The sequence below is a fragment of the Rhipicephalus sanguineus genome, chromosome 4 (assembly GCF_013339695.2).
Source record: "Rhipicephalus sanguineus isolate Rsan-2018 chromosome 4, BIME_Rsan_1.4, whole genome shotgun sequence".
NCBI classification, from domain to species: domain Eukaryota; kingdom Metazoa; phylum Arthropoda; class Arachnida; order Ixodida; family Ixodidae; genus Rhipicephalus; species Rhipicephalus sanguineus.
In genome coordinates this window covers 44,224,213-44,251,849 of record NC_051179.1, presented here as the reverse complement: position 1 = coordinate 44,251,849, position 27,637 = coordinate 44,224,213, and the positions used below count along the sequence as shown (strand labels likewise).

The following is a 27,637-nucleotide window of genomic DNA, read 5'->3' as shown; positions in this document are numbered from 1 at the left end:
AGGCTGTTGAAGCCCAGTATAGGCAACGGCTATAGGTGGGGTCGACTCTGGAATGAATCAAGTTGAGAGGTTGGAAAGTATAGTACTCCTCGATAATAAGTTTTCACTTCGGTGGTTTGGCTCGAGCGAAAGTCCGACAACCGTTATCTGCATCTACGACAACCTTTCGGTAAAGAGAGAAACTGGAACAGCAGCGCAATTTCCCTGCAAGTCTCACCGCGCAGAATATAAAGAGCGGTGCTAGTTTCGAAAGTCGTTCAAAATGAACAAGGCCCCCTGCTAACTCCCCGAAAATCCATTGAAAACGTGCAACTTGCGTCATAACCTGACTGCTATAGATTTAGCTATGTTTTTAACGCCGATTTCTCAGGCAATTCATGTTCATCTCCTACAGTTAACATTCTCTGCCATTATAGTTGTGCTTCCCGTCATATGATTGTGTTTTGACACTCAGCGGTGACAACAACAACGACGAACGTTGACACTCAGCGAGAACAACAACGACGACAGCATCACCATCGACAACAAGAACGCATCTCGAGCAAATCACGTGACTGACCAATCGGGAGGATGTGCAGCGAAGATTAGTGACAGCCATAATGAGCAGGCATTGTCGTGGCTTCGACCTCATTACAGAAGGTGCGTTGTGTGCTATGCAGACCTTTAGAGACTTTGACGCCCGCATACCTTTAGCCTGCCGTATCCACCGATAATGCATTACCACTGTCCGCCATCGCAAAACTGTTCTGTAACAGCAGTATCTGTCACTGTACATCTGTTAATGAAGCATCACAGAAGGAACACTGTTCTTCAGTTGGCTTTTAGTTTGAAAACAAAGCTCAAATCACGTGACTACACACAGTCAAGAGTACATGCCTGCCAGTACTGATCATGTTTGTGAAGCACGTAGAACAACAGCAATAGAAATATTGTGTGTAATGTAGTCAAATAGTCAAACATTTTGCATTAAGTAGCTGCTGTTAAAAGCTTGTTCGACGCAATATCGGAATCGTTGGAGGCTATAACGAACAAACAAAAAGAACGAAGCCTTCCTATTATCATTAAGTACAATAAATTGAAGCATAACCGCCAGTAATGAATACAAAAACGGTAACTTTACGGGAACGAGGTTGGTGCATAAAATAGGACGCGAGAAAAATAGCAGAGAAGCGAAAAACAGAAATTCCATCCACCAAAGCACGCCCACAAGAACACGTATTCATTCCGTTCTAATTATCACATATATAAATACACGTGCAGCGGAAGATCATTTGGCCCACTTGACACATGAACGCTGAGCTCGACACAGAGTTTCAACAAACCTTCTCGGTGGCTCTCCTGACCGAGACAGCTGCTGTGACATCCACACCCCAAGAACTTGACGCATTGTCATCAACGTTAATTGCGCGTGTCGGAGTCACCATTAGCCCCAGTGCCACCCCCCCCCCCCCCCCCCCCCACCCCGTCTACTTGACTCCAGTTGGCGAATAACACAAAGAAACGATTGACATGTGACGTCCACACCCCGAAAACTGTGACGCACTATCATCAACACTAATTGCGCGTGCTGGAGTCACCATTAGCACCACAGTTGACTCCCATTGGCGAATGACACAAAAGAAACGACTGACGTGTCGGTGTGGATCCTGAGAGTGGCGGAAACAAAATACTTCATGCTATGACTCATTCAAGGGGAGGTGGTCACGAAATATTCGCAATGTCGCGTTATAGCTCGGGCGCGCCCCGACATTAAAAAGCATGCTATAGATATATGACACATCTGTCTTGTCTTACCTACATGTTAGGACGTGTTCTACTAGCGTAGAACTAAAAGGGTGCAGGACCAGGACGGAGGAGAGGCTTGCGCGCTTTTACACAAGAAGCGACCAACATGTCCAAACTGTCATCTTAGAGCTCTATTAGCGTCTTCGACTGTCGCGCTTCTTTTTGGGGCGGCTCACTGCCGGAAACTTGTTTACGCGACGCTCCAAGTCGTCTGCGGCGGGACGACGAACCACGAAGAGCACGCGACGACAGTTGATGGCACGGTGACCTCGACCTTGCGGCGTTCTTTTGTCTCAAGTCGCCCGCCTTCTTGTGTGCCTCGGAAATCCGTCGCAGCCGCAGGGAAGAAAAAGAAGAGGTTAGAGGTCGTCGACGTCGGCGGGTTTTTACCGCGAAGGCGTGTACGCTGTCTTTGTTCTCGTCAGGCACGCCCGACGCGTGGCGTCGTATAGTCGGGCGTCTTCGTCTCCTTCGAGCAGTCGTCTCTCTCGATCCTTCCCGCTTGCGCGCTGCGAACTGTCCTGATGGATACTGCTCTGACGAGTGTGATACCTGTGAAGAAAGACGCCAGAGAGTAAGACGAATCCGGATATGTTTTAGAAGGAGCGTATAAATGTCGGGCGTTAGCGGCGTTTTTCAAAGCGATTGAAGGGAAGCAGCGAGGCGCCTAGCTTTATGGCACACTCAGAAAAAAAAAAAAAAAACTGCTAAGATGATGAGATTAATAGGCGTGGCTCTGAACGAGTGCAGTGTTTCGGAAGTATCTTATATGCTCTTGGGGTGTTAGCCCGTGCGTCTTTTGATCACAGCTGCGGAGCAACGATAAACAAAGAAAAAAGGGTTAAGGAGGTATTCGAAGGTGGGAGTGACGGCCATACTTTTTTCTTGTCTTACAATGTGCGAGGCGTTGTGACACGCGTGGCTTGGCGTTCGTGTGTCTAGACGACGCCTGTCCATATATGCCTCTGGTTATGAACGATCGGTTTTCTGTCAGTGGAAGATAGGAGAAATTGCGTGTGTGTGTGTGTGTGTGTGTGTGTGTGTGTGTGTGTGTGTGTGTGTGTGTGTGTGTGTGTGTGTGTATGCGTGCGCGTGCGTGCGTGCGTGCGTGCGTGCGTGCGTGTGTGTGTGTGTGTGTGTGGTGTGTGTGTGTGTGTGTGTGTGTGTGTGTGTGTGTGTGTGTGTGTGTGTGTTTGTGTGTGACAGAGAGAGAGAGATAAAGAGAGAGACCAGTCATGGGCTGTATCGTGTGCAGCGCATTCACTGCGGTGGTTAGCCCGAATGCTGATCCGATCTCGCTATATGGCTTAAAATTGCGCTTGTTCGCCTTTCTATGGCCAGAACCGAGAATAGGCGCACGTGCTGCTCAGTGTAAGCTATGCACAGCATTAAGAGAAAGCGAGGGACTCGTTTAACGTGCGCCGCAGTTGGGTGTAAGACGAGAGTGCCGTCGTCTCAGAGAACAACCGATATCGTTATTATTTTCTTTATTTCTTCTATTCCTGTTTGCGCGTTTCACATTTGCTTGTATGGCGACGTCCGATGCGTTGCGCCCGCGCAGCGGTGGGTCTTCGTTTGCGTCTCGCTGGTCTAGCTGCTGGTATTCGCGCTTTGCGTGGGAAAGACCATCGTCTATATCTGCTATGGGAGGAAAAGGTCATAATCACTTTCGTCTTAATACCTGTAGCAGTGACTGCACGAAATTCAAGTGGCATTACGAAACGGCGCGCCCAGTATTGCTAGGCCATCTAGGGAATCAACTAGATGAATCGACTAGATCGCGCAACTTGCGCTGAGCGTGATGCTCGGAAAGGGTGGACATATTCGGCTCTATGCGGCTTTTTTGGGTTAGATGGCGCAACAATTTGCTGTGGATGATGGATCTAACCCTGAACCGTGAAGGTTTCTCTCTGTCTTTCTCTTCATCGTTCGACTGATGTATGGAGCTGTGTAGTGGAGTGTGACAGTTGTTGTTATAACAAATGCGGAAGTTAATAGCAGTATAATACCCGGAGTTCTTACAACGCGCGAAGAAAGGGTTTCCTTGGAACTAGTGAGGCCCGGACAAAAGAACGCGCCAAATATTTAAGACGGTCAGTGAGTGGAGGCTCTCCTTCATAACGATAACTTTTGCGACTACGAAAGTTATTACTAAACGAAACAATCTTAGCATTTTTCTCAGCTCCTACAGGACAGTGGCTGCCTTTGTAGCGAAGGCGCACCGTTCCATTTGGTTCGAAGCGGACGTCTCCGACGAAAGGAACAGTTCATTTTTTTTTCCCGCCTACGCCTTGGCACGCATGCATGTCTGATGCAGCTGTTTCACACACGCGCGCAACCACAATGTAGACCGATAGGCGCCTCGCGAGACCACACAGTTTTTTGCGAAGGGGCGCACCACGCGTGCGTTCACGTATGCAAAGCAGCGCGGCCCACGCAACACCTATGCTGGAAGGGGGTGCGCGTACATTATGTACAATGGGAGAACACCTCTCCAGGACTCTCAGCTTTATTACAAAGCGTGGTTTCCGCAATGGGCGTAAACCGCAGTGTTACTACAACGCACTGCCTCCTTGCACGACTTCCGCCACGCCAGATCTTTCTTTTCCGCGGCAGTGCCGTCTATCAGTCATCGCCAACAACTTCCCCGGCCGACTTTATGGGGATGGGGCTCGAAAAAAAAAAAAAAAACGCACTGAAGCCGGAAGTCCCGGAAACTTGCTTCTTGCACGAACTCGCGGCAGTGTCGCCGAGCACTGCAATTATTCGCTCCATACTTTCGCTATTTGCTCCTTAGCGTGCACGCGAGATAGCTCGGAGGAAAAGAAAGACAGATGGAAGGCCGGAAAGGCTGCTATGTCTTAATCAGCATTTGCGAGAACAAAATAGAATAAGATGTGTTTGCTGGACCAGGTGCAAGCCAGTCGTGATGTTGGACAATACGGACCAGACTTTTTTCTTAGTCCCATATAGATGGGCATGCCCTGTGCTCCAGGAAACTATCGTCATCCGCTGCTTGTCTTATCAGGATTACCACCCGCCAAGAGGTCGCGGGATCGAATCCCGGCCGCGGCGGCTGTATTTTCGATGGAGGCGAAATGCTAGAGGCCCGAGTACTTAGATTAAGAACCCCTGGTGGTCGAAATTTTCGGAGCCCTCCACTACGGTGTTGTGACGTAAAACCCCAACAATCTTTTTTATTTATTAGGCTACTTCACAAACTCGCTGGAATCTATAGTTATGTCCAAATCGAACCTTTTTCACCCGCAGTCACTGGGCATGTGTCACTCTTAATAGCAGTCATCGTAACGTACAAAACGTGTCACTGACTGCACACTCATTGTAATAAGATAGACTCTTAATTGCACTAGCGTTGCCAATCATCCCCGAAGGATGAACGCGACGCTAATTTTCCGTCACCAAAAGCGTGGGCTATAGCAGATACCAGGAACGAAACCTGGACTGACAATACCATGAACGCTTGGCAAATGAAAAGGAAGTAAAGAAAAAAAAAGAATTGTGGCCGCTCAAAAGCGGATTATTTCAATACACCACGATTCCTGTAGCGTGAGGTACTCGAAGCAAGGTTGGAATTTGTCAGCCGTTTTACAGCCGCTTAATCGAGCACGCCTCGTGCCAACACTATTGATCTCGCTATGCCCACTGCGACGCTATAGATGCGAAGCAATTCAGACCGGTGCTTTCTTCTGGAGACCTTGCACGCATACGTTGAATTTTGATGTAGCGAGGGGAAGATTCTTCGACGATTGTTTTCGCAGCAGGAGAGTAAAATCGAAGGCTGCGCCTCATCGAAGTACGCCTCTGTAAAGATAGAGATAGCAGGTTTTTCTCTGTATATATACTTGGCAAAGACAATTCCGGGAGCTCGCCGCGGTAAAGGTCGCTTCTGCTACGCGCTTCTTATAAGGTATTCCGATTGCTCGACGCACACAAACAGAGGACTGGCTTGCCTATACGCCATTAGCCACCGCTATGGAGATAACGCAGATAACGCTGTTTAAGAAAGCACAATCGTAACGCTTTACTGCCGTGGCTGTTTCCATTGCATGCAAACGTGCCGGATTTGAATGACGTAATGTTGCTCTGGATTGCTTCCAAACAGGGTTCTTGGTTCCAAGGCTGAATCAGTTTCCTTTTGACGGAGGGACGCAAATTATACCCGGCACCATCCTGATAAGAGTTTTATACTGTTAAGCCTGTTTATTTTTTCTTTCATGTTTCTTGTTTAAGTGGTGCTTATGAATATAACTGTACTTCGCTTCGCAGAACTGCCGGCGTTTAATTGAATTTGATGGAGCTCTAGTATTAGCGTATGCGTAGTAGTTGGGCAGGGCTTAGCGCGTGCTGGAAGCTTGCATGGTTATTATCGGGGAACCGGGCTTGACACACCCCTGCGTGGTCAACCTTGCGTCCCTTCTCGCTCTCAAAAACTCACCTAGCGAATTGGCGCAGTGAACGTTTACGACGTTCGTTCTTGTACATATTTTTTTTCGTTAACCTGTTCTAGTTAAGTACACACAACATTTGAGCCTAGTTATTTGGAAGAAACTTACGCGGTGTCCCGTAGGTTTCTCGCTCACGTTAAGACTGACGTGAACTTAATGTGGGGAAGTAACCAGTTATCCCACATCTAACTATTTTTCTTTCTTTCTTTCTTTCTTTCTTTCTTTCTTTCTTTCTTTCTTTCTTTCTTTCTTTCTTTCTTTCTTTCTTTCTTTCTTTCTTTCTTTCTTTCTTTCTTTCTTTCTTTCTTTCTTTCTTTCTTTCTTTCTTTCTTTCTTTCTTTCTTTCTTTCTTTCTTTCTTTCTTTCTTGGGGGGGTGGGTTGCACGCCAATCATCAAAGGCATGTTTTGATATTGTATAAGGACTTATGATCTTACGTTACTGTTGCTATGTGTTGAACGTCGCTATATGTCGTCAAGCCTTAGTGGCTTTTTGCTTTCACCCCACTGCATCACTGCTGCGACTGTTGTATTGTCTCATCAGATGTTGAAACTGTTCACCTGCGATCGTACTGATCCCGCTGTTGTGTTAGACGCTGTTGTGGCCAACACACTCGTACAATCCAGGATGTTGATCAGCTTGCGGATCAGTGCCTATAGCCTTCTTCAGGACCGGCGAAAGTGTAGCAGATATAGGTTCAAGCAAATAGAACTTAATCGGGGGCTTCTAAGCACAGCTTTAAAGCTTTCCCTGTACTCGAATGTTGTACAACACGCACCAGTCAATTTACCGAATTGATATTTTCTGATCCGACAAGGAAGGGTAAAAATTCCTTTGTGTAAGACATTTGACAATGTTAGTGACTCATTTAGTACGGCGTCTTGTTTGCTTGCATTTCGCTGCTCTGCGTTTACTTACGTTATTCATTGATAACGGGAGGTCCCCTGTACAGTCTGTTGACCAAGGGACTTCCCTCTCTATGTGTGTATAATCCCCACTTGTAACCTTATAATCATGCACAATAAAAGAACTGTGAACTTCGAACTCTGAACTTCAAGAGTAGCACTAGTAGACGGCGCACGACATCGCAGTCATCGACACGCCCTCTTACGAGTTGCTGCATCGGTGTCGAATGATTTGGGCCCGTATAGTTACGGGGACTACATCGTAAAAAAACAGCATCGCTCGGCCAGTACAACGTTTACCGCATTCCCGCGCATACCAATTCCTATCGCGGCATTGCAACGTTCGCGGCAACAGCGGATGAGAAAAGCAAGAGCCCATAAGAAGGGGATGCGGAAAACTACGGTATCAAGATGCACGCGAACGGAAACCTCGAGCACAATTTCTCCAGGAAGGAGAGCGCATGCGCATATGCGGCGCTCCCACAGTGACTGCCGCTTACTACAACACACACCGAGCCATATGTTGCTGGCGTACTAATAATATAATAATAATAATATCTGGGGTTTAACGTCCCAAAACCACGATATGATTATGAGAGACGCCGTAGTGGAGGGCTCCGGAAATTTCGACCACCTGGGGTTCTTTAACGTGCACCTAAATCTAAGTACACGGTGTTGCTGGCGTACAAAAGCCAGGTAATGTAGGTCACGAAATATATTCAGAGCGACGAGGTAAAAAAGCGATGGCCTCCAGTACGGCGCACGCCAGGGCAGCCAAGTCGGGACGAGCCATCATAATGGCGGGCGTCCGCCCGCGGAATACAAAAAATACGCAGGCCTCGCAGTGGGTATCACGCATGTTGCACGGCTTGTACATGTGCAAGCCGTTTACAGTTGTGGGAGCGGCATCAACAGCGGCAGTCTCAGCGGGGACGCATGTAATTGTAAAGGCACAAAACAGCGCCCGCGGCTAAGATCAAGGATGATCGAAATCGTACCGGGAGCGTCAAGGAGAGACGAGTATCGGGCAGAAAAAAGAGCGGCGCCCAGGGACCTTCGATTCCGCCCTGAAATGTGCATCCACCGTGTTCTTCTCTGAAGTCGTTCTGTATTGCCTTCGCTGTGCGTGTGTTTGGATTTCTTATACTCCAAGCTGTGCCAGATTAAAAAAAAGCAATTACACCTTGAAGGTGTGATTTTGTTTTTTTTTCTCGCGGGGCACGCACAGTAAACGCATCGTCTTCCTTGTTGCGCTGATAAGCTCGAGGGCGCGGGTTCGATTCCCGACCTCGGCGACCCCATTTCGTATTGGGCGGAGTACAAGAAAACCCGTGTATTTAAATTTGGGTGCAGGTTAAAGAGCTTCGTGTAAGTCAAAAATTAATCCGAAGTCCCCCATCACGGCGTACCTCATAATCATATCGTAGTTCTGGTGCATAAAAACTTGCTTATGCAACTACCTATTCGTAACGCATAGTACAAGCCTTACGTTGAGAGATTTTCATAGAGGGAGGCTATATTTTTTTTTTTGTGGTTATTGAGCGCCCTCTCCACGTCACATTTGGCAACAGTCATAGTGATGATGATTACCTTTAATGGCACCACCAACCCACCCCCTCCCCTTTAAACGCGGCGGCGGCAATTTGTTACCTAGCTTGCTAGATATCAGCACAATTTCCTTCACCTATATCGAAGTCATGAATTCTGCGTAGTCTAACATAGATATTTTCTTCATTCGTTAAAACCTCTATACGGGCATTGCAAAAACTGTACAACTTGTCCGGAGCTTGCACGATCACCAGGCTAAAATAATCTTCTGTTGTATCTATATCGAATTGATGCTCCCCGCGTGCAGGGTTCGTATCGACGGAGAAAGTTGACACGAGAGAAAGTCTCGCAAGGTGCATACAGGCATACGGACTGAGCAGTCCGCACTATGAAGCGCTGGTTAGGGATACCAAGTTGCATGGCCCACTTACGCTGTTTCTGCACAAAAAAAGAAAAAAAAAACTAGAGCATACTGGTTTTGCTGTAACGCATTCAGTGTGCCAACGCGTGCAGTAATATAAAAGAGGACGTTTGCAGTTTTCTGGATTGTTGTGCGACTTAATTGGACGGAGCTGCCGAGCCAAGCATCGGCACAGGCAACCCCAGGAAGTTTATCTGTCAGAGTGCATATGATTTCCAGAAACACGTCGAACGAATTACCTGTCTCTCGACTGCTGCGTATTCTAAGAAGTAACATAATTTATCTTGCTCTTGCACACTAGCTACAACATGCGCGCACGTCACAGCTTACATAGCTCACACTTTGCAGTGCCCTTTGAGCAAGGTCATCAATTAACATAAGCACAACATTTTATGGTGGGTACAACTTTTCGTTTATCAAGCATATACTAAATCAGAAGGCTTATGCAAATGTTGAACAAAAACAGTTTTGCATAAATGCATAAAGCCGTGCTTTTGTATTATTTCGCGTGTATAAACGGCCAAATCTACGCGTTAAGAAGAGAGCCTAAGAACTGCGACCTTCGGGGGCACAGAAGGTTGCTTCAACGGGGCAGCTTTCTTCTCAGAACACGATTGAAAACTAAGGTTTGTGGTTCGATGCGTAGGCACGATACGGATTCGTATTCGGTGCCGCGTATGCAGATACGAGACGTTTTCTTTACGTTTATTTATTTGCCTCTCTTTATTGCGGCAACCGAGTTGCGGCAGTTGTTATCGGACGCGAGATGCTCTGGTACGCCGCGTTGCCGACGAGAATGTTTTCTTGCATCGCAAACAATTGGAAGTGCCCGTGAGAACAGCACGACATTTGCCCATAAATTTGTAGCAATTCCTCTGCGGCAGGATTCTGCTGCGAAAGTGCCACGTTTTTAATGCGCTAAACCTCCGGCCCCTTGCTCACAAGGGTCCGTGTGAGGCAGTAGTGCCTAGTGTTGCTTCACTCTTTTTGTATATTTCATGCATGTCGCAGCATTTATTCCATTGCATACATTACACGTCACTTTCATTGTTTTAACTATTATACGCATTTTACGCCCGTTTAGTGCGCAGCATTTTAAGGCCTTTCCACAGCTACCCTATACACCATCATTGATCACACACCATATTATGTCCTGGTGCTCTTTGGCCACCACTGGCCCTTGCGCAAATAACCACCATACATCATCATCAGAACAGCACGACAGCACGTCAACAGAGTGTGGCAAGCGTCACGGGCAGGCATTCCTAAGGAAGACACGAAGGCTTTGATACGAGAGCGTGTACACATTGCTTGTTCCCCCGCATCGAGTTATCATTTTTCTAAGAACGCGATACGGAATTCCTGACTACGTAATGAGCCGAAGAACAAGTTGCGCTGCGTTCGCTATCAGGCCAACCGCAAAACGGACTGAACGGCTGACCGGTCTTTGGGCCCACGAAGCGGCTGGCGACGACGCGCTCTTTTTTTTCTTCGCTTTTGGATGTTCGTTACGCCGAAGCACGCGGACGCCTGTCCACAATTTGTTTATCATCACCTCACGACTTTCGATATCGAGGCCCCGTGGTTCAATAAGAAGTGCCGCTTCTCACAACTGGGCCTCGGCGCCATTAGGCGTTTATCTTCCGGTTCCTGGTGTGATAGGCCCTAATCGGAAGCTGCGAGACCCAACGGGGCAGGCCAGCTGGGTCGACATCTGGTTTCGAGTGACCGTTACGCCAAAGTGGCGGGAAAGAAGTGTGCCTCGAGGAAGCGGCGTTCGTGGGAGATGTGCCACATAGCAAAACTTGTTATATTCTGTCTGTGCAGCGCGCAGTATTGCAGCCTGTTGCAATTCCCTTCGAGGTACACGTTCAGTTTGGGGTATCCATCCAAAAGCTTTTCTTGAGCGCACTTTTTCTTTTTTTGATGCGTCGCGTAGATTATCGCTTCTTCACCTCTCTCGTATTGTAAATGTCATACTGCTAATAGGCTTCCTGTTGACTGTACACGCACTGTTGTGACTGTTGTGATTAGATTCGCCTGAGCGACAAAGGCACCAATATAAATAGATATTGTCCTATTTGTTTGCTTAGCTATATATTGCTGCTAGCTTATTAGAAGTTTAACGAAGCAATTAGACTCGCTGCTTTATGTCCCCCACTGTCCGCCTCCCCCATTTACGACTCCCCCCCCCCCAAAAAAAAAAACCATAATTATATAATAATAATATCTCGCTGGGGTTTAACGTCCCAAAACCACGATATGATTATGAGAGACGCCGTAGTGGAGGTCTCCGGAAATTTCGACCACCTGGGGTTCTTTAACATTCACCTAAATCTAAGTACACAGGCATCAGACATTTTCGCCTCCATCGAAAATGCAGCCGCCGCCCCCCCCCCCCCCCCCCACACCACATGAGCTGCTGTGTGTGTGTGTGTGTGTGTGTGTGTGTGTGTGTGTGTGTGTGTGTGTGTGTGTGTGTGTGTGTGTGTGTGTGTGTGTGCGCGCGCGTGCGTGCGTGCGTGCGTGCGTGCGTGTGTTGTTTGCTCGTATTTGACTACACAAAACAAAAGCTTTTGAAGGGTTGTTTCCCTCACAGACAAATGTGTTGTCCCTTCTTGCAGGCACGGTCGCTGGCGCGTCCTCCGCTGGTTGCTGCATTCGGGCGGCAACGGCGTCCCCAGCCCCATGGCGCCCACCGTGGCGTCGCTGCAGTCCCGAACGGGAGCCCTGGCGCTGCACTATGCAGCCGCCAAGGGATGCCTCGACTGCGTCGTCCTGCTCACCGAGTCATGCCCGGAGCTCGGGTAAGCGAATGTGCACTCGCTGCACCGTACAGCACGCAAAACCTCAAAGTCGTTCGTATACCAACAGAGCGCAAATGTTCGCAGATGAAGCTTGCCTGCAACACGAACGAGAAGCCTTAAACCTGTAATATAGACAGAGCCGACGTTTCCCGCAAGGGGGCTTGTCAACTAAGTTCGTGAAAGAAAGAGAGAATGCAAGAATAGGAAAGGAAAAGAGTTCAACCAGACGAGCGTCCGGTTTTCTACCCTACACTGGGGATAATGGAATGGGGACCAGAAAGAGTAAGAAGACGAGCACTGCACGCACACAGGAGTACAAACGGTCACTGAGGCCGGCATTGCTCTGACATGCATGAATTCAGCGCTCTGGTATTCGATTAGGGAATCGCGGTCTTTAAGATAGGGCGGTGAGCGGTGGCAGTAATGTCAGTGACCGCGTCACGACGAAGAAAAAGTCGCATTGTCGAAGTGTTGGCTCTGACAAAAAAAAAAGAAGAATAAAAAAAAGCGAGACTTTGTTACAGCGACTTCTGGACACATCCAGGACTCCCGTCTATATGCTAACTAATGTTTCGTTGATGTGAAGTCAGTATCTTCGACGATGCATTTCAGCGGAACGCAATGTGATCCTATACCGGTGATCTTGCGAGGCGTCACTAACTATATAAGCTCAGGATGGAGCAGCTTGCAAACCGGTACGTGCCCGTATTGACCACACCAAATGTTTCGCAGAGGAGACTTGTTATAGTAGTCAGGGACAGTAAGCACTACAAGGAAATGAGCACGAAATAAAGGGAACGGAACAAGGGGCTCTCGTTTCGTTGTTAGATACAACCTAACGAAGTCAACAGACAATGAAGCGAAGGAATGCATAGCGGACAGCATTTGTACCTTTGCAGCGAAGCTCTCTTAGTCTACCCTGTGACGTCGTCGTTGTCGTAGTAGTAGTAGTAGTAGTAGTAGTAGTAGTAGTAGTAGTAGTAGTAGTAGTAGTAGTAGTAGTAGTAGTAGTTGTAGTAGTAGTAGTAGTAGTAGTAGTAGTAGTAGTAGTAGTAGTAGGAGTAGCAACAGTAGTAGTAGCAGTAGTAGTAGCGGTCACGCAGGTCACGTGACCGGAACGGGAAGTGAATACAGAAATAAGTAAAACGAAATAATGATTTTGATGCTAAATGATGCTGCTCCTTCTCGAAATGATGATGATGATGATGTTGCTCGAAATGTGTAAGCGCGCATTTCAAGTTCACGTGGTGTCGTATTTCAAATTTACGACTCCGCGTCATCTCGCTAGCCAATCGCACACACTCGCGCGCTTACATGACGGTATTCACGGCGTGCAACTGGCTGATTTTTTTTTTTTTAAACTGCGGTGTAGTAATTGTGACACGAGCGGAAATGAACTAAGGCGCACCGAAACGAGTAGCGACATATATAATTCTCTTCAACCTGCTTGATCGGCGACATTTCGGCGCCCGCGGATATTTATTTCTCTTTCCTTTTTATGCTCTATTTTCGCGTATCTTTGTTCTTGATTTCATTTTTTCTTCCGCTGAGACTTACTTAACAGTCTGCTGCGCAAACACATTGCATACCTGCAACGCTTTCGTTCTAAAGAAGGCAAAGCATGTCCGCTAGCGGTGCTTTCACTATTAGCGTAACGCAAAGCAGGCGCGACCGCTGAGCCGCGGAGACAAATCGGAAAGGTTCCACTCCATTTACGTCACGGCCGCGCGCAGCGGTGCGCTGACGTGCTTATAAAGTCCGGTCGACTCGGGTTACGCGATAAGTCCCAGGGACGAAGAGAAAGCGACAGGAAAAAAGGACGATCAACAAGTGTCTCGCATACGGACGGCTTAATTTATGCGAGTCGTTGACTCGCCTTTTTTCTTTCCCGGATATTACGATCGCCTATAGTGCTGTTATATAGGCGAAGGAAAGTGACATTAAGCGGACTCGGTTAACGTCACGCACTCGCCACGCAATATGCGAAGCTGCGCGCAGTCAAACGAACTGCTTGCGATACAGGGTAACGAACTACGAGGCGCGTTCGGCTCGTAGTTCGTTAAAAAGAAACAGATAGGCTCCTCTGTTAACCGCTTGTGGCCGCCCTACGCGAAATACTGACAGAACGGAAGTTTAACATTAGGATTTGTAAAGCGCGACGGGCAAGCCTTCCTCATTCCTTCCAGTAATGACGCAGTAGTGGTACATAAGCAGCATCAATCATGGAATCAGTCGGCTAATCTATCTATCTATCTATCTATCTATCTATCTATCTATCTATCTATCTATCTATCTATCTATCTATCTATCTATCTATCTATCTATCTATCTATCTATCTATCTATCTATAAATGAATAAATAAATAAATCACTCAATCAATCAATCAGAACACGGGTGTGTGTGGGTGAGTGCCTGTCTGTAAGAGGGTAGCGAGGTAGGTTGGCGTGAAATAAGTTTTTACAGCGAAAGCTGTTATGAGATCACAACAAGGACCGTTTTTGGCGCCGTAGTTGTCCGCCGCCCCCGCCGCCGCCGGTGTCCGTAACCACTATCGCTCGAAATAAGAAAAAAAAACAAAATAAGAAAATATTTCCAGGATGGAACGAGGTTCGAACCTGGGCCCTCTGCGTGGAAGCCCAGTGTCCTACCTCAGGGCCATGCCGGTGCTTGAAACTGCGTTGCAAAGACACCCTATACCGGCTTCATGTCCCGAAGGAACCACATTAACATATGTAATCTAGCGTGGTAGAAGAGTAAAACAACAACGCAGCGTCACACAACGCGAATTCTGTAACCAGGCGTCACACAATGCGAATTGCGCAACGAGTAGGTTGTCGAATGCTTCCAACCCATTACAAAGGGCTCTGCCATAATTCTTCATCGTCATCAGCCACAGCATCAACAAAGTGCACATAATGCCTTACAGGCATAGGCGTGCGCAGGGGGGGGGCAAGGGGGGCGAGAAGGGGGGGCGCAAAGTCAGCCCTATACATTGTAGGGGGGGCGAGAAGAGGGGCGCAAAGGCAGCCGCATGCATTGACATAATAGGGAGGGGGGGGCGCTGCGACGAACCTTCGCCCCCCCTGAAGGGGAACCCTGCGCACGCTTATGCTTACAGGTGTTTAGCAGGTACCACGGTTCTCCGCAGAATGACGAAAAATTGCATAGTGGCTGCTTCTCTACTTCACAAAAATTATGATGATTTATAGCGTAGTGGGTTCCTCGCAAGTGCACTTCTATTGGTTGCCAAGGAAGCCCATAAGGCTCCCATGATCCACTTCCTCAGGGTCTCAATAAAGTTAATTCCCTCTCTCTATCTCTTTCTCACGTTAGTGTATGTTATAAAGCGTGGTGGGAGAGTGACATAACGACCGGGCGTCACACAATGCGAATTAAGTAATTAGTGGGTGCTCTAAAGCTTCCAACCCATTACAAAAGCTCAGTCGTAATTCTTCATCGTCATCAGCCATCGCATCAAGAAACTGCTCATAATGCCTTACAGATGGTATCTCGCTTCTCCGGAGAATGACGAATAATGTCGTGGTGGGTGCTTCCCAACTTCACAAAAATTATGACTTGTGGCGTAGTGGATACGTTGCTAGTGTATTGTGTTAGTAGCCACAAGAGAGTTTATAACGGGCTCTAGAAATGCCGCTCTTCGAGCTTTCGCTGTGACTGTGCTGCGCTATCCGCGCAGGCCTGTCGTTTTTTTTTTTTGTTTTTTTTTTTTTGGGGGGGGGGGGTCGAGATACTTTTGGGGTGGTGGCAGTTGGTTTTAGCGGGTGTTATGTTAGGGGTGTGTGAATAAATTCCTGGTGGATGTGGAAGCTCCACGCGCGAGGTCACACGGTCAGTCTGTCGCGTCGCTTGTCGTTTGAATATCGCGTGCTTCCGATTGCCTCTTTAATAAGGTGTCCCTGCAGTAAGCATGCACATGCAACTCTTATGAGCACAAATATGAAGGACTTAATTAATTTAGAAAAAGGCGAAGTATCAAGTAGAAGAAGTAATGAGGAACAATAAGAGCAATATTTATAGTACAAGACGTTAGCAAGAAACATCTTGGTTTACTTTCGTGTCGAAACGTATTCACGTACGGGACGCTTCTAAGTAAAGCTTTGAAGTTTTAACTACATATTATTGCGATGTTAACCAGCTGTCTGAGACGCGTGGTAACGTGCGGAATACGGAATGAAGTGCACGAACAGTCTGGGAAGCAATTATAGAGAGATAATGAATTGTCTAAATATATGCGAGTCCTTCGCGCCACTTCAAATTAGTCATTGGCACAAAAGAAATGACTGCCAATAACAACTAGAAATTGATAACTATTACAGCACACTCGCCTCTCCTTTGCCACTTTTCGCCATATGTGTAGCAACAAGATATAAGCGTAACCTTTTTAAGCACTACAATAAACCAGCCGTGGTGCTTTCTAAAACAGTAAGCCGTTTAAGTGCCTCCTTTACTTTCTTATTTTACTCTTTACGCAAGTTCCTTACTTCCTATTGGCGCTTACTGTTATTTGAGAAGATCAGACGAGATCATCTTAAAAAAATCTAATTTTAGGTCACGGGACATATAGATTCATCCCGCGAGTGACGTTGCATTTACTTGCCAACCTCTCGAACGCTGACTGGTAACCGCTTTGTGATTTAGAACGAACGGATTATTCTGAGCCCTTAAGCCTTCGTGATGGCCTGCATTCCGACTAAGTTTGACCTTTTGAAGTTTTTGAGCGTGTCATAACAGACCCCCCCCCCCCCTGCCAGCCACGCTACGTGTCGGCCTAACGTCAGGAAAGTTGGCATAACGCCGACGAGAACCAGTTGTGAGCCGAAAAGCTTTCTCAGTCTGCTGAAAAAATTTTAAGGATTTGTCTCCGTGGTCTCGCCCTCTGTCTATTCTTTTTTTTTCTTTTTTTTTCGTTCACATTATCTGTGCTCTCGTTTGTTTTCGCACTTCTGTATAAACGGAATCGAATAAATTATTTGTCCTCGCACCGCAGTGATCGTCCCGTGAAGGGCTCAAACTCTGGCCAGTATACGAACGCCTTCAAACGAAGCTGTTACTTAAACCGAAGCTCCGATTTTTCATTCATTAAGCGGATCCGTCCTTTTCCATTTTATATCACCTAATCACTTATAACGTACACAGGCCAAGCTCCCCGGTATATAAGCCCGTGGAGACAGAAACAAAGAAATTAAGGTGTGTTTGCAATGTGTTCAACGCCAGCGGCTCGAAACTGGGCTACCTTGGGAAGAGATTAATGCCTTCGATTTCTTGCTCCGCTCCTCCGCCGCCTTAACTCGAGTGCAATCTCGCATCTCTTCGAACGGCGTGCGCAAGCGAGTTCTCGACGGCGCCACCAGTTGCGCGCTCTAGCGGCCACTAATGCATGTGCTGCGCGTCACTGCCAGCCATGCTGCCAGCGCTCTCCTTTCAAATATCGCACGCATATGGGGCGCGACCGCAGATCTGCTTCTTTGAACGTCCGCGTTGTGCTATCGTGAGCAATATGAGCGGGAAAATGATAGCGCATGGTAAATAGCCTGAAACCCAATTCTGTAGATACTCTGGTGCTGTTAAATATAAAATCGAAGGGGCAGCACTTTTCCGGGAAATGTTGTCACTCCCGCCACGTGCCTGCTTTTACTACACGTGTAACGTATGACACAAATAACTGACTGATATTGTAGCGCCTGTTGTAGCACTCACGCGCAGCAAAGAGCTATGCTGTTTTTCTTACTCTTATTTTCTATATCTTGATTTTATGTGTTACGCACACAAAAACGCGCGGAAGAATGGGCTAACAGCGGTATTTTGCCAGGCGGAAGTGCTAACGGTTAGCGTAATCGTGGCATCCTTTTCATTTTTTCTTTCGACAGCTGCCGCCGCGAATCGCGCTATGTCGGATTCGACGGTATTTGCCACCGTGTGCCCACTCATATTTCTCGCGATAGTACATCGTGTGTAGGCCAAGCGCGTTGTCTTCAATGAATGCGTCGAACGAAGACGCGCATCAGAAAGTCACTGTCTTCATATGTACATACAGCGTGTTCAGTTGGCTCTTGCCCCTCATAAGTCGTATGTACCGGTCGGTTGGGTAGACGCTGTGCAATCATCGACGTGGCAGCGCGATTGCGATACACTTTGACCTCTTGAGTCATGCGATGGGGTGCTGGAAATTACTAATATAGTTGTGCTGGAGAGCTGAGAGTTGTAACACTAGCCGTCCACAATCCGACTATTTGTTCGCTTATAACCTTTTTTTTTTTTTTTTTTTTATTGACATGATGTAAGGATATGTTGGCGCACAAATAAGGCTCCGGCTACTCCTTAGCTCTTGGAGTACATAGGGTCCATAAAGATAAAGTACATATTGTCCACATTTCTAATCACAATTAACCCGTAGTACATACAATATACAACTTAGCGTAACAGTCAAGACATAACAGTCAAAACAACATATTCAACAATCACATACATGTGTACACACGGTGATGTTAAAAAAAAGAAACAGCACCTGTTGCATAACATATCCAAGACAAAAATAGTCAACACACATAAATATACACTCTGTCGTTAATACAAAACAAAGCTTAAATGCGCTAGTAATGGCCAAGGATGCCACTCTCTTCAAGAAAAATTTTCAATGCTTTTAAAGCACACTTCTGTAAGCCTCTTGTTGGCCACGGGCCCAAAAGTTTCCTTAAACTTAGTGGTCTGCGGTCTAATGTTTTTAACGATGATTGAAGTCGGCGTCTTGGTACGTCGTGCTGTGGGCATTCTAGAAGGAGGTGATATATGTCTTCATCTACGAATCCACAATCACATTCAGGAGTTTCAGCGCGGCCAATTTTGTGTAAAAAATGCTTGGTGTAGGCAGTTCCTAGCCTTAATCGGTGAATAAGAGTTTCCACACTTCTGTCTAAAGACAACGGAATTTCAAATTCGATAAGTGGATCTACATGATATAAATCGGAGCTTTTAGAATTTTCGTCGAACCACGCATTTCTACACATATTGAAAGATTGTGTCTTTAAAATGCTTCGCAATTCATTTTTCGATATTGGGATAGAAACGATATCTTTTTTGCGGTGTGCTTGTCGTGCTGCTTCATCAGCTGCTGTATTGCCAGGAATGTTGCAATGTCCCGGTATCCACTGGAACATTATTTCATGATGCTTTTGATCGGCCTTGGTGAGCTCTTTAAGTGTCTCGTAGATCAGACTATTATTAATTGTTTCTGCTTTTGTGCTACAGAGTGATGTTAGTGCCGCCTGCGAATCACTGAAAATTACCCATTTCTGAGCATCTCTTACAGAATTGATAAATTTTATAGCGCTTAGAATAGCGAATAGTTCAGCTGTTGTAGACGATGTAACGCGAGATAATTTAAATGAATCTTGTACCTTGAGGTGCGGTATAATAAATGCTGAAGTTGAAGATTTTGGTACACTGGAGCCATCTGTATAGACATGTATGTAGTCCGGATATCGCATATATATCTGGTAGAGCGCTAGTTGTTGGGCGGCTAGAATGAACATGTCATTTTTTCTGATTATGCCGTCCACTGACACTTCGACCTTTGGTAGCGTAAGTAGCCATGGAGGATAATCAACGTCAGAGTTAAAAAATGCATTTCTTGGCAATATACTGGCTCTTTCCTTAATTTCTTTATGAACATGGCTTCTATTCCTTTGTAATATCTCCAGAGCCAATGGGTGGTTTTTATGTTGCGTCTGAAGACGAAAAAAATGCCGACATGTTTCTATACTTCTCATGACTGTGAAGGGAGATTGGCGAGTCTCTGCTATTACAAGGGAACTGGAAGCCGCTCGTGGAACTCCTAGACATATGCGTAATCCCCTAGCTAAAAGCCTTTGAAGCCTCTGTTCCGACGTGGGTGAAAGGCCGTGTAAGATTGCCGCAGAGTACGCAATTCTTTGTCTTATTAAAGCATTGTGAACATTGAGTAGGGACGACACTGATCCACCCCACGACGTACCAGCAATTCTGCGAAGTATATTTACTGTTGCATTAACATCGTTTTCGAATTTTTTTATGTGTGGTGTCCAGGATAGCTGCCGATCAAGTACTATTCCAAGGAATCGATGCTGTGTCACAATCAATAAAGGCCGTCCTTCCAGACTAAGATTAAAATTCTTTAACTTCTTACGGGTGAAGGGCAACACAGCTGTCTTCGCATGCGACAGAACCTTAAGCGTGCGTTACGGGAACAAGCATGCCTACGTTAAACATCATTGCTTTGCTTTTTGCAATCGTTACTGACTTTAAGTAATACACTTATAAGCCCACCATATACACTATGCCAATATCTCATGTTTAGCGAATGAAGGCGTGGAGCATTCTTACAGAGTAACTTCGAAGAGACAGTTTGCTTTACTGTGAGCGCTACCCGATTGGCTTTTACGAGCCATTTGCTGCTCGTACCCTCGATTTGCCGGGGAGACATGCCACTTATAGACTGTACATGTACAGTTCCTTGTATCTAGAGATAATGGTATGCATTCTGTTTCCTTTATGAGAATTCGTTAAACAAGGACTGTTTTACTGGAGCCGACGTTGAGATCGAAACGTTGGCTCTAGCCGCATTGCCTGTTCAACGATTTCTCATCGCTTCAAGCCTCCATCGTCCCATGAACTTGTTGGCTTGTTTGGATTTCATTTTTGGTTTGCAACTTGTATTGATTACCAAGGTTCGCCTTGCTGACCGGGTGGAGTCGTTAATAATGAAGCTATGCGAAAATGATCTACCGGGTCTTGTGCAGCTGATGGCATCCATATATACGTTTATAGCGTCCCAAAAGCAAAACTTGGGCTCTGAGAGACGCCGTAGCGGTGAGCGCTGCATCAGGCTTAGATACCTAGCTTTCTTTAGTGTGCGCCCAATGCACGATACGTTAGATTTTTTTTTTTTTCATTTCGATCCGATCAGAGTATACTCCTGCCACAGCGTGGAATCGAACCCGCGACTTTGTGCTCAGCGACAGAACTACAGCAGCCGCGCCACAGCGCGATGGGAGCCTCCGTACGTACATACATACATACATACATAATACATACATACATACATACATACATACATACATACATACATACATACATACATACATACATACATACATACATACATACATACATACATACATACATACATACATACATACATACATACATACATTTGCCATGAATTGTTTTAGCGAGGATAAATCATGCCAGCTTCTCCGATACAATCCACAATTCTCGAGAATTCGTTATCACCGCCTTGGGCCCTCAGAAGCGGGAGAATCCAAGTGACATCTTTATAAAAACACTCTACTTACTTTATCTCTATCTATATATCCTTTTTTGTCCCTGTCAACGCAATCGTCAAGGATGCGACGGCAGATGGAAAGTTGCCGCCCCGAGCGTAAAAGTTCGCGCGAACACAAATTCCTGCGTTATCTCTCAAAAAAGAAAGAAATAGGTGCAACGAAGCCAGGAAAGCGAGGGACAAAGGAAGAACAAAAAGCGCAAAGTGTTTCAAGGCGAGCCGAGCGCGCGTCACACCTGCCTCCCTCCCGTTCGCCCCAAACACATACAAACTGACACAAAACTCGCTTCGATTCCGCGAAGTATAGCCGAGAGGCGGCGATACAAAGTTTCACGAGAGATACAGAAAACAGATGGAAGTGATGGCGTGGCCGGACGGGGAATAGAAGGGTATGAAACGAGGAGTGAGGTAGAGAGAGAAGGCCGAGTCACTTGAGTGTGGCTAATGATAGGCCGGTCTCGTGCCATGTCTGTGCACGCACGCAGCCGAGACACACTCTCGGCAATCACGCAGGCATAGTAGATGTATAGTGTATGTATATGTATATGTATATGTATATGTATATGTATATGTATATGCAACGGCGGCCACTTGCGGCCGCTCAGGCGCGTAGCCAAGGTCCTCTTACCTCGTGCTTTTCCTCCATATGCAAAATGTATTCATAACATTCTAAAAAGACAGGGCGTGCAAACAAGGACACAAGAAAGAAGTCAGGACACCACAAACGCCGACTAACAACTGAAGAGATGCACAACGGCTGAAAAGAAAGAAGGCACGAAAACTTATCTGCGCATGCCCATGCAACGGCGAACCTATCAATCCGGCACGCGTGGCGGTCTACGTGGAAGATAACTGTTAAGGCATTTGATTTCATCTTTATGCAAGTTAATCCACGGTTGGCTCACTCATGCGCTACCACTATTCTCGATATGCCATGCTTCAATCATCAGGCGCGTTTCTTCATTTCTATGACGGTACAACACTGCGCATTCATCGAATTTTGGCGTGCACTTACAATCTCGACAATGCAAAGATAGATTAGAAGGTGAGCCTCCTGTTAGCGATCTCTTATGTTCCAACAATCTCTGGTTAACGCATCGGCCCGTTTGTCCTACGTAGAAGCGGCCGCAGCTGAAAGGGACCTTATACACCACACTCGTACGGCAATCAGTGAATTTGTTGGTGTGTTTTACGAAACAAATATCGGTCCGCTTCTTTTCTTTTACTGGCTCATTCTTCCTCTGCACAGCGGCACAAATCTTACCTAGCTTATTGGCAGCCGTGAAAACAACATTAACGCCGTATCTACTTCCTACTTTCTTTAGCCTGTGAGATACGCAATGAATGTACGGTATACCTATGACACGTTTCTTCCTATCGCTTTCTGCAACCATGCTCGCACTTAACACAATAGGCTTCTTTAAACGTTCAGCGACCGTGGCCACTGCATCACGAGGATACCCTACATCTAAAAGACGCGTAACCTGTGCGTTAAAGCTATCACTCATTTTGTGCTCACACGACTTGGTGAGGGCTGATTTAAGGCCGTTGTGCGTCTCTTCAGTTGTTAGTCGGCGTTTGTGGTGTCCTGACTTCTTTCTTGTGTCCTTGTTTGCACGCCCTGTCTTTTTAGAATGAATACTTACCAACTAGCTCAGCTCTCTGTTATTCTAAGTATTCATAACCACAGCGCATCCTGCACTGCCACGGACACCTCGTATTCCATCCGTCTCTCACTTGCCTCCCAAGCCGCCAATCTTTACCAACATACAGAGCCTTTGTACGCGTTTCTATTAGTTAATATGGCCCTAAGGATAATTTGTCGAATACGGTACGTTTCCTGTACGGGCATGCTCTTTGACCATTTGAACAGAAGCTCGTTTCTCTCGTTTTTCATTGCGTGCCACGCCTCTTTTTTTTTTTTTTTTTTTTGTCAATACTTCCTGTTCAGTTTAAACATTCTTCGTTTGTGAAAACCCTCGCTATCGACTCCATCAGTAAACTGTTACCTCCTAAAATATTGAGTATTATCTTGGCGCGTCGAAAAGGCGTGTTTAGAGCGTATTGCCTCCTACATTATTGAGGACTGTCGTGTTCTAGCGCTGTTTCATCGCTCATATTCAGTATATACCGACCAGCCCAATTCAATCCGCTAATTGAGTTAGGCCGTCGTGGTGGCGAAGTGGTTATGGAGTGATTATGGTCTTGCGGAAGGAAATATGGCCAACCTTAATTTTTAAAAAAAGCCACTGCATCAAATAAATATCCATCATTTATTACGCCACTGGGACATCTTCAAGGAGCTTGTGTATGTTATACATAAAATATTCTGTAAATAAATGAAGTCTACGACTCCTTAAAGAGAAGTCCGCGGGTTTCACAGCTCTTGCACGTAGTTCGCTGCCTATGCTAAACATAAATTTAAGGCGAAAGCCTTAGATGCGTCATCAAACGCGAAAAATGACCGTCGGCATCCCGCAGCGTCGGCGTCAACACGAGAGATGCAAGAAATCATAATCACGTGATGACGTCGTGATGACGTCACAGATCGACAAAATTTGTGATGTCGTCATTACATCACTATACGTCACATGAGGGGGCGTCACATGATGACATCAAAACATGGCATCGTCGCTTGGTGAAAGGTGGGCCGATCGCGGAGGCAGTGCAATTTCTCCGATCCTGAAGGCAGTGCAAAGCCACATTAGTGTGCAGAAAGCTTTCGGAGGCGGGCAGGGGAGTATCAATATATCGAATGAGAAGAAAAAGAATACGGTTTTTGCCTTCGAGTCGTCTTAGGCAAACGGAGAAGGGACCCTTTGAGTCTATTACGTCAACTGTAAACAACAAACCGTTGCAACTCACACGGCCGTGTATTGGCACAGCGTGATCACGCTTCGCTTCGTGCGAGAGACAACGTCACAGTGGCGCTAAGTCACTGGTTCTCTGTTGCAGTGTGTTACAACGAAAAACACCTTATACGAGGAAGCAGCACGCGGAACGACGCGCCGCTTGTCGTTGCATCCTCGTTGTTAGCGCATGCGAGGCGGTGGACCGTAACTAGTGGCCGTGTACCGTAACGGCGCTGAGTTGCTTATGGGGGCGCCCTCATGGACGATGCTTCCAGCACGCAGCGGATGGTCATGGCAAACCACGTGACTGTAGTGCGTGGTGTAAGTTGTCCATACACCTGGCTTGCACCGGTACAGCACACTTCGAACACGAAATTGCCAGAGTGTACGTTTTCAGTTCTGTAATTCCGGAATAGCTTTTGAAGAATCCTCCGATGCGCTGGAATTTGTTCGCGTTCTTCCGAGTCTACAGCGCCCGCTTCCTCCGGGCTGCTTACAATACGCACGCGCACACCCGCAGAGGGTGAGATGCACACACTAACATGGCCGGGCAAGGTGACACTGCAACGCAAACTGGCATGCGCAAGTTGTACACGCACGCTTATCGACGTTTTAGCTGTTTTTTTACGTAAATAGTTGATATTTTATTATTTTTCGGAGATGATGTGAATTTTTTTTCGACATGTGTACGTTGCCTGAGGTTTTCTCGTGAACAAGAGTGTGGGCGTCAGATTGATATTCTCACCCTTGATTTTTGGCGCGCCTTCTGTCTTACTCGATACAAGGATTCGACTGAAAAGCAGGCTCAACTACAAGCTTCGGCGCCATACATTCCCGCGCCACAAGAATAACTTCGATTAGTGAGACAACCGTCACTTAGGTTACACATGAAGCCTGGGGAGAGGGAGGGAGGGAGAAGTTTCAGTCATAGCGTAGTTCAGCGCAAAAAACAGGCAACAGACGAGTGAGAGGACAAGGACACAGCGCATTCTTCCAACTAAAGTTTATTGGATTGGGACGCATGTATATATACACGCAGGGAAAGCAAGAAAAGAAAAAAAAAACCAGGAAGTAAAAACCGTGAGCACTACTACAGCTAGGCTCCGTGAGCACTACTACAGCGTCCAAACGACAGTATCGGGGCACCTCGACATCCACGTGCGGGATTGTGAGTGTAGGCCCCTCTTTGATAACACTGCGGTCCTTGCACGCAGTCGGGACCAAAGGGTGAGGGAAATCATCGAGGCTGAGGAAATTAAACTGTCTGGGGACGCATGCGTAAGCACGCCTTCCTTGCATCTTTCTGACAAAGAGCTTTTGTTTTTGGCGAGACATGGGAAGGGGGGCGGTGTTGGCACACGTGTTGACTTATCGTCACTTTTCTTCTTTTCACCTTTCGGTTTTTACTTCCTGTTTTTTTTTTCTTTTCTTGCTTTCCCTGTGTGTATATATACATGCGTCCCAATCCAATAAACTTTAGTTGGAAGAATGCGCTGTGTCCTTGTCCTCTCACTCGTCTGTTGCCTGTTTTTTGCGCAGAACTACGCTATGACTGACTCGTTCCAACTCGCCCAACAAGCAACGTTGCTGAGAAGTTTCGACATAGTATCTCTGGTTTGACGGTGCATTTAGAATTTAAGCAGATGCATGCGGCGTCAGCGCCTTACGAAACCTTTGCAACCGGCATTACTTGTTCAAGCCTTGTTAGTTACTAGACGGACTGGGCACGCATATCTTCAAGTTCTAAACTTTTTGACCCCTCGTATGACGAATATACATCATTAGTTACCCTGATAAGTATTGCACGGTTGTTTCATCTACCGACCGAACGTTACACCGTATTCATTTTATTACCTGCCCCGTATTTGTATTCCGCCATGTACATATAAGAATAAGATTTGGTAGCTCTCATTGCTCTGAAACATCACTGACTGAAAAACTGGATGCGTACAACTTTTAACGCGATAGCGTTAAAGAGCTCGTATCGCAGAAATTCCGTCGTCGGCGTCGGCACCGTTGGTTGTGAGCGAAAAATCATCATCTTGTCCGTGACCGAAAAATCGAAAAAGCTGCAAATAAAATAAATAATAAAAATGTTGGGTTCGAGTGAGAATCGAACCCAGGTCGTCTGCGTGGCAAGCAGGTGTTCTACCACACAACCATGCCTCTTTTTTTTTTCTTTCATGGTATTTATTCAACATAGGATATCACTTGAAAGCAATTGAATACAGACAAAGAACTAATATGTTGATTATGCTCTTATCGCAACACAATGACGAACAGAAGGCACTACAGAATTCGCAATCACCTCTATAGCGGATACATCACATAACTGATTTTTCAATTGTGTGCTAGAACAGCGGTAAGGATAAGCACCTCACCAATGCCGTATACCATTCTGGTTGATATTCCATTTGCTCGTAGACATCTCTTAAAAGTTACTTTCAGTGCAGCTCCAAGCAGAGGCATGGTTGTGTCTCAACAGCCCACTTCATTAGGTTGGTCACAACCATGCCTCTGCTTGGAGCTGCACTGAAAGTAACTTTGATGCTTCCCAAAAATACGCGTCCTGTATACAGGTGTCACAGTACGAGATGTAAAATCGCAGTAATATTGCGTGGTACAAGCGTACATTGCCATCGGGCGTCACACCACGTCAATATCATAACGACTTGGTGGTTTAAAGACAGCCACCCATTACAAAAGGCACGCACATTACTGCGCGTATTCCCTTAAGACCACGTAGTGGGTGCATTGCAGCTTCGAAAAAGGTTCTCGCACATAATTGCTCCTGGTTTAAGGCATGCTGCCCGTTACATAAGGCACACACCTTATTGCGCGCATTCTGTTAAACACTCGTAGTGTTCGAAATGCGCACTAGGGGCAGGATATTGCTGTCGCGTTCAACTCTTAAAGGCGAAGCTTAAGCGTCCCCCAATTTTTTTCCTCTTTTATTATTTATTTCTCATCATTCCTTCCCTTATCACATGTTCCAGTGCGAACTGCACTGTTAATTCTATTAACCTCTCTGCCCTTTTCTTCTGTTATTTCTAGCTCTTTCCCACTCTCCTCTTTTTCTTTTCTTTTTTCTGTTATTGCATGAGGTGTATTCCTAAGCCATCCAAACGTGAAAAACAAATTTGGGGCTGAGGTGAGGATGGGGGAGAGAGACGACAGACTTTACCACGGGGCCACGGTGGATCAGTGGTTACGGTGCTGCTGACCAGAAGGTCGTGGGTTCGATCGCAGCCGCGGAGGTCGCATTTCGCGGCAGGCGAAATAGTAGAGGCCCGTGCACTGTGCGATGTCAGTGCACGTTAAAGAACACCAGATGGTCGAAATTTCCGGAGCCCTTCACTACTGTGTGACTCATAATCATATTGCTGCGTGGTTATAGGCACGTAAAACGACAGATATTATTACTATGGGGCGGTTTGTTACTCTGCACATGAGAAGGGAAGCGGAGGACATAGGGAGAGAAGATCAGGTCGATCACGAAATTTCGAGACTTTG

General features: G+C 46.5%; 1 protein-coding gene across 1 annotated transcript in view; it reads left to right on the top strand.

Annotated features, from left to right (window-relative positions):
* Nucleotides 1–27,637, top strand: part of LOC119389870 (uncharacterized) — a 297,565-nt gene that overhangs the window by 81,992 nt on the left and 187,936 nt on the right. The window contains exon 2 of the mRNA XM_037657277.2: nt 11,749–11,931. Coding sequence (XP_037513205.1) covers nt 11,813–11,931 — 119 coding nt within the window. The 5' untranslated portion in view covers nt 11,749–11,812. The remainder of the gene's footprint in view (nt 1–11,748; nt 11,932–27,637) is intronic.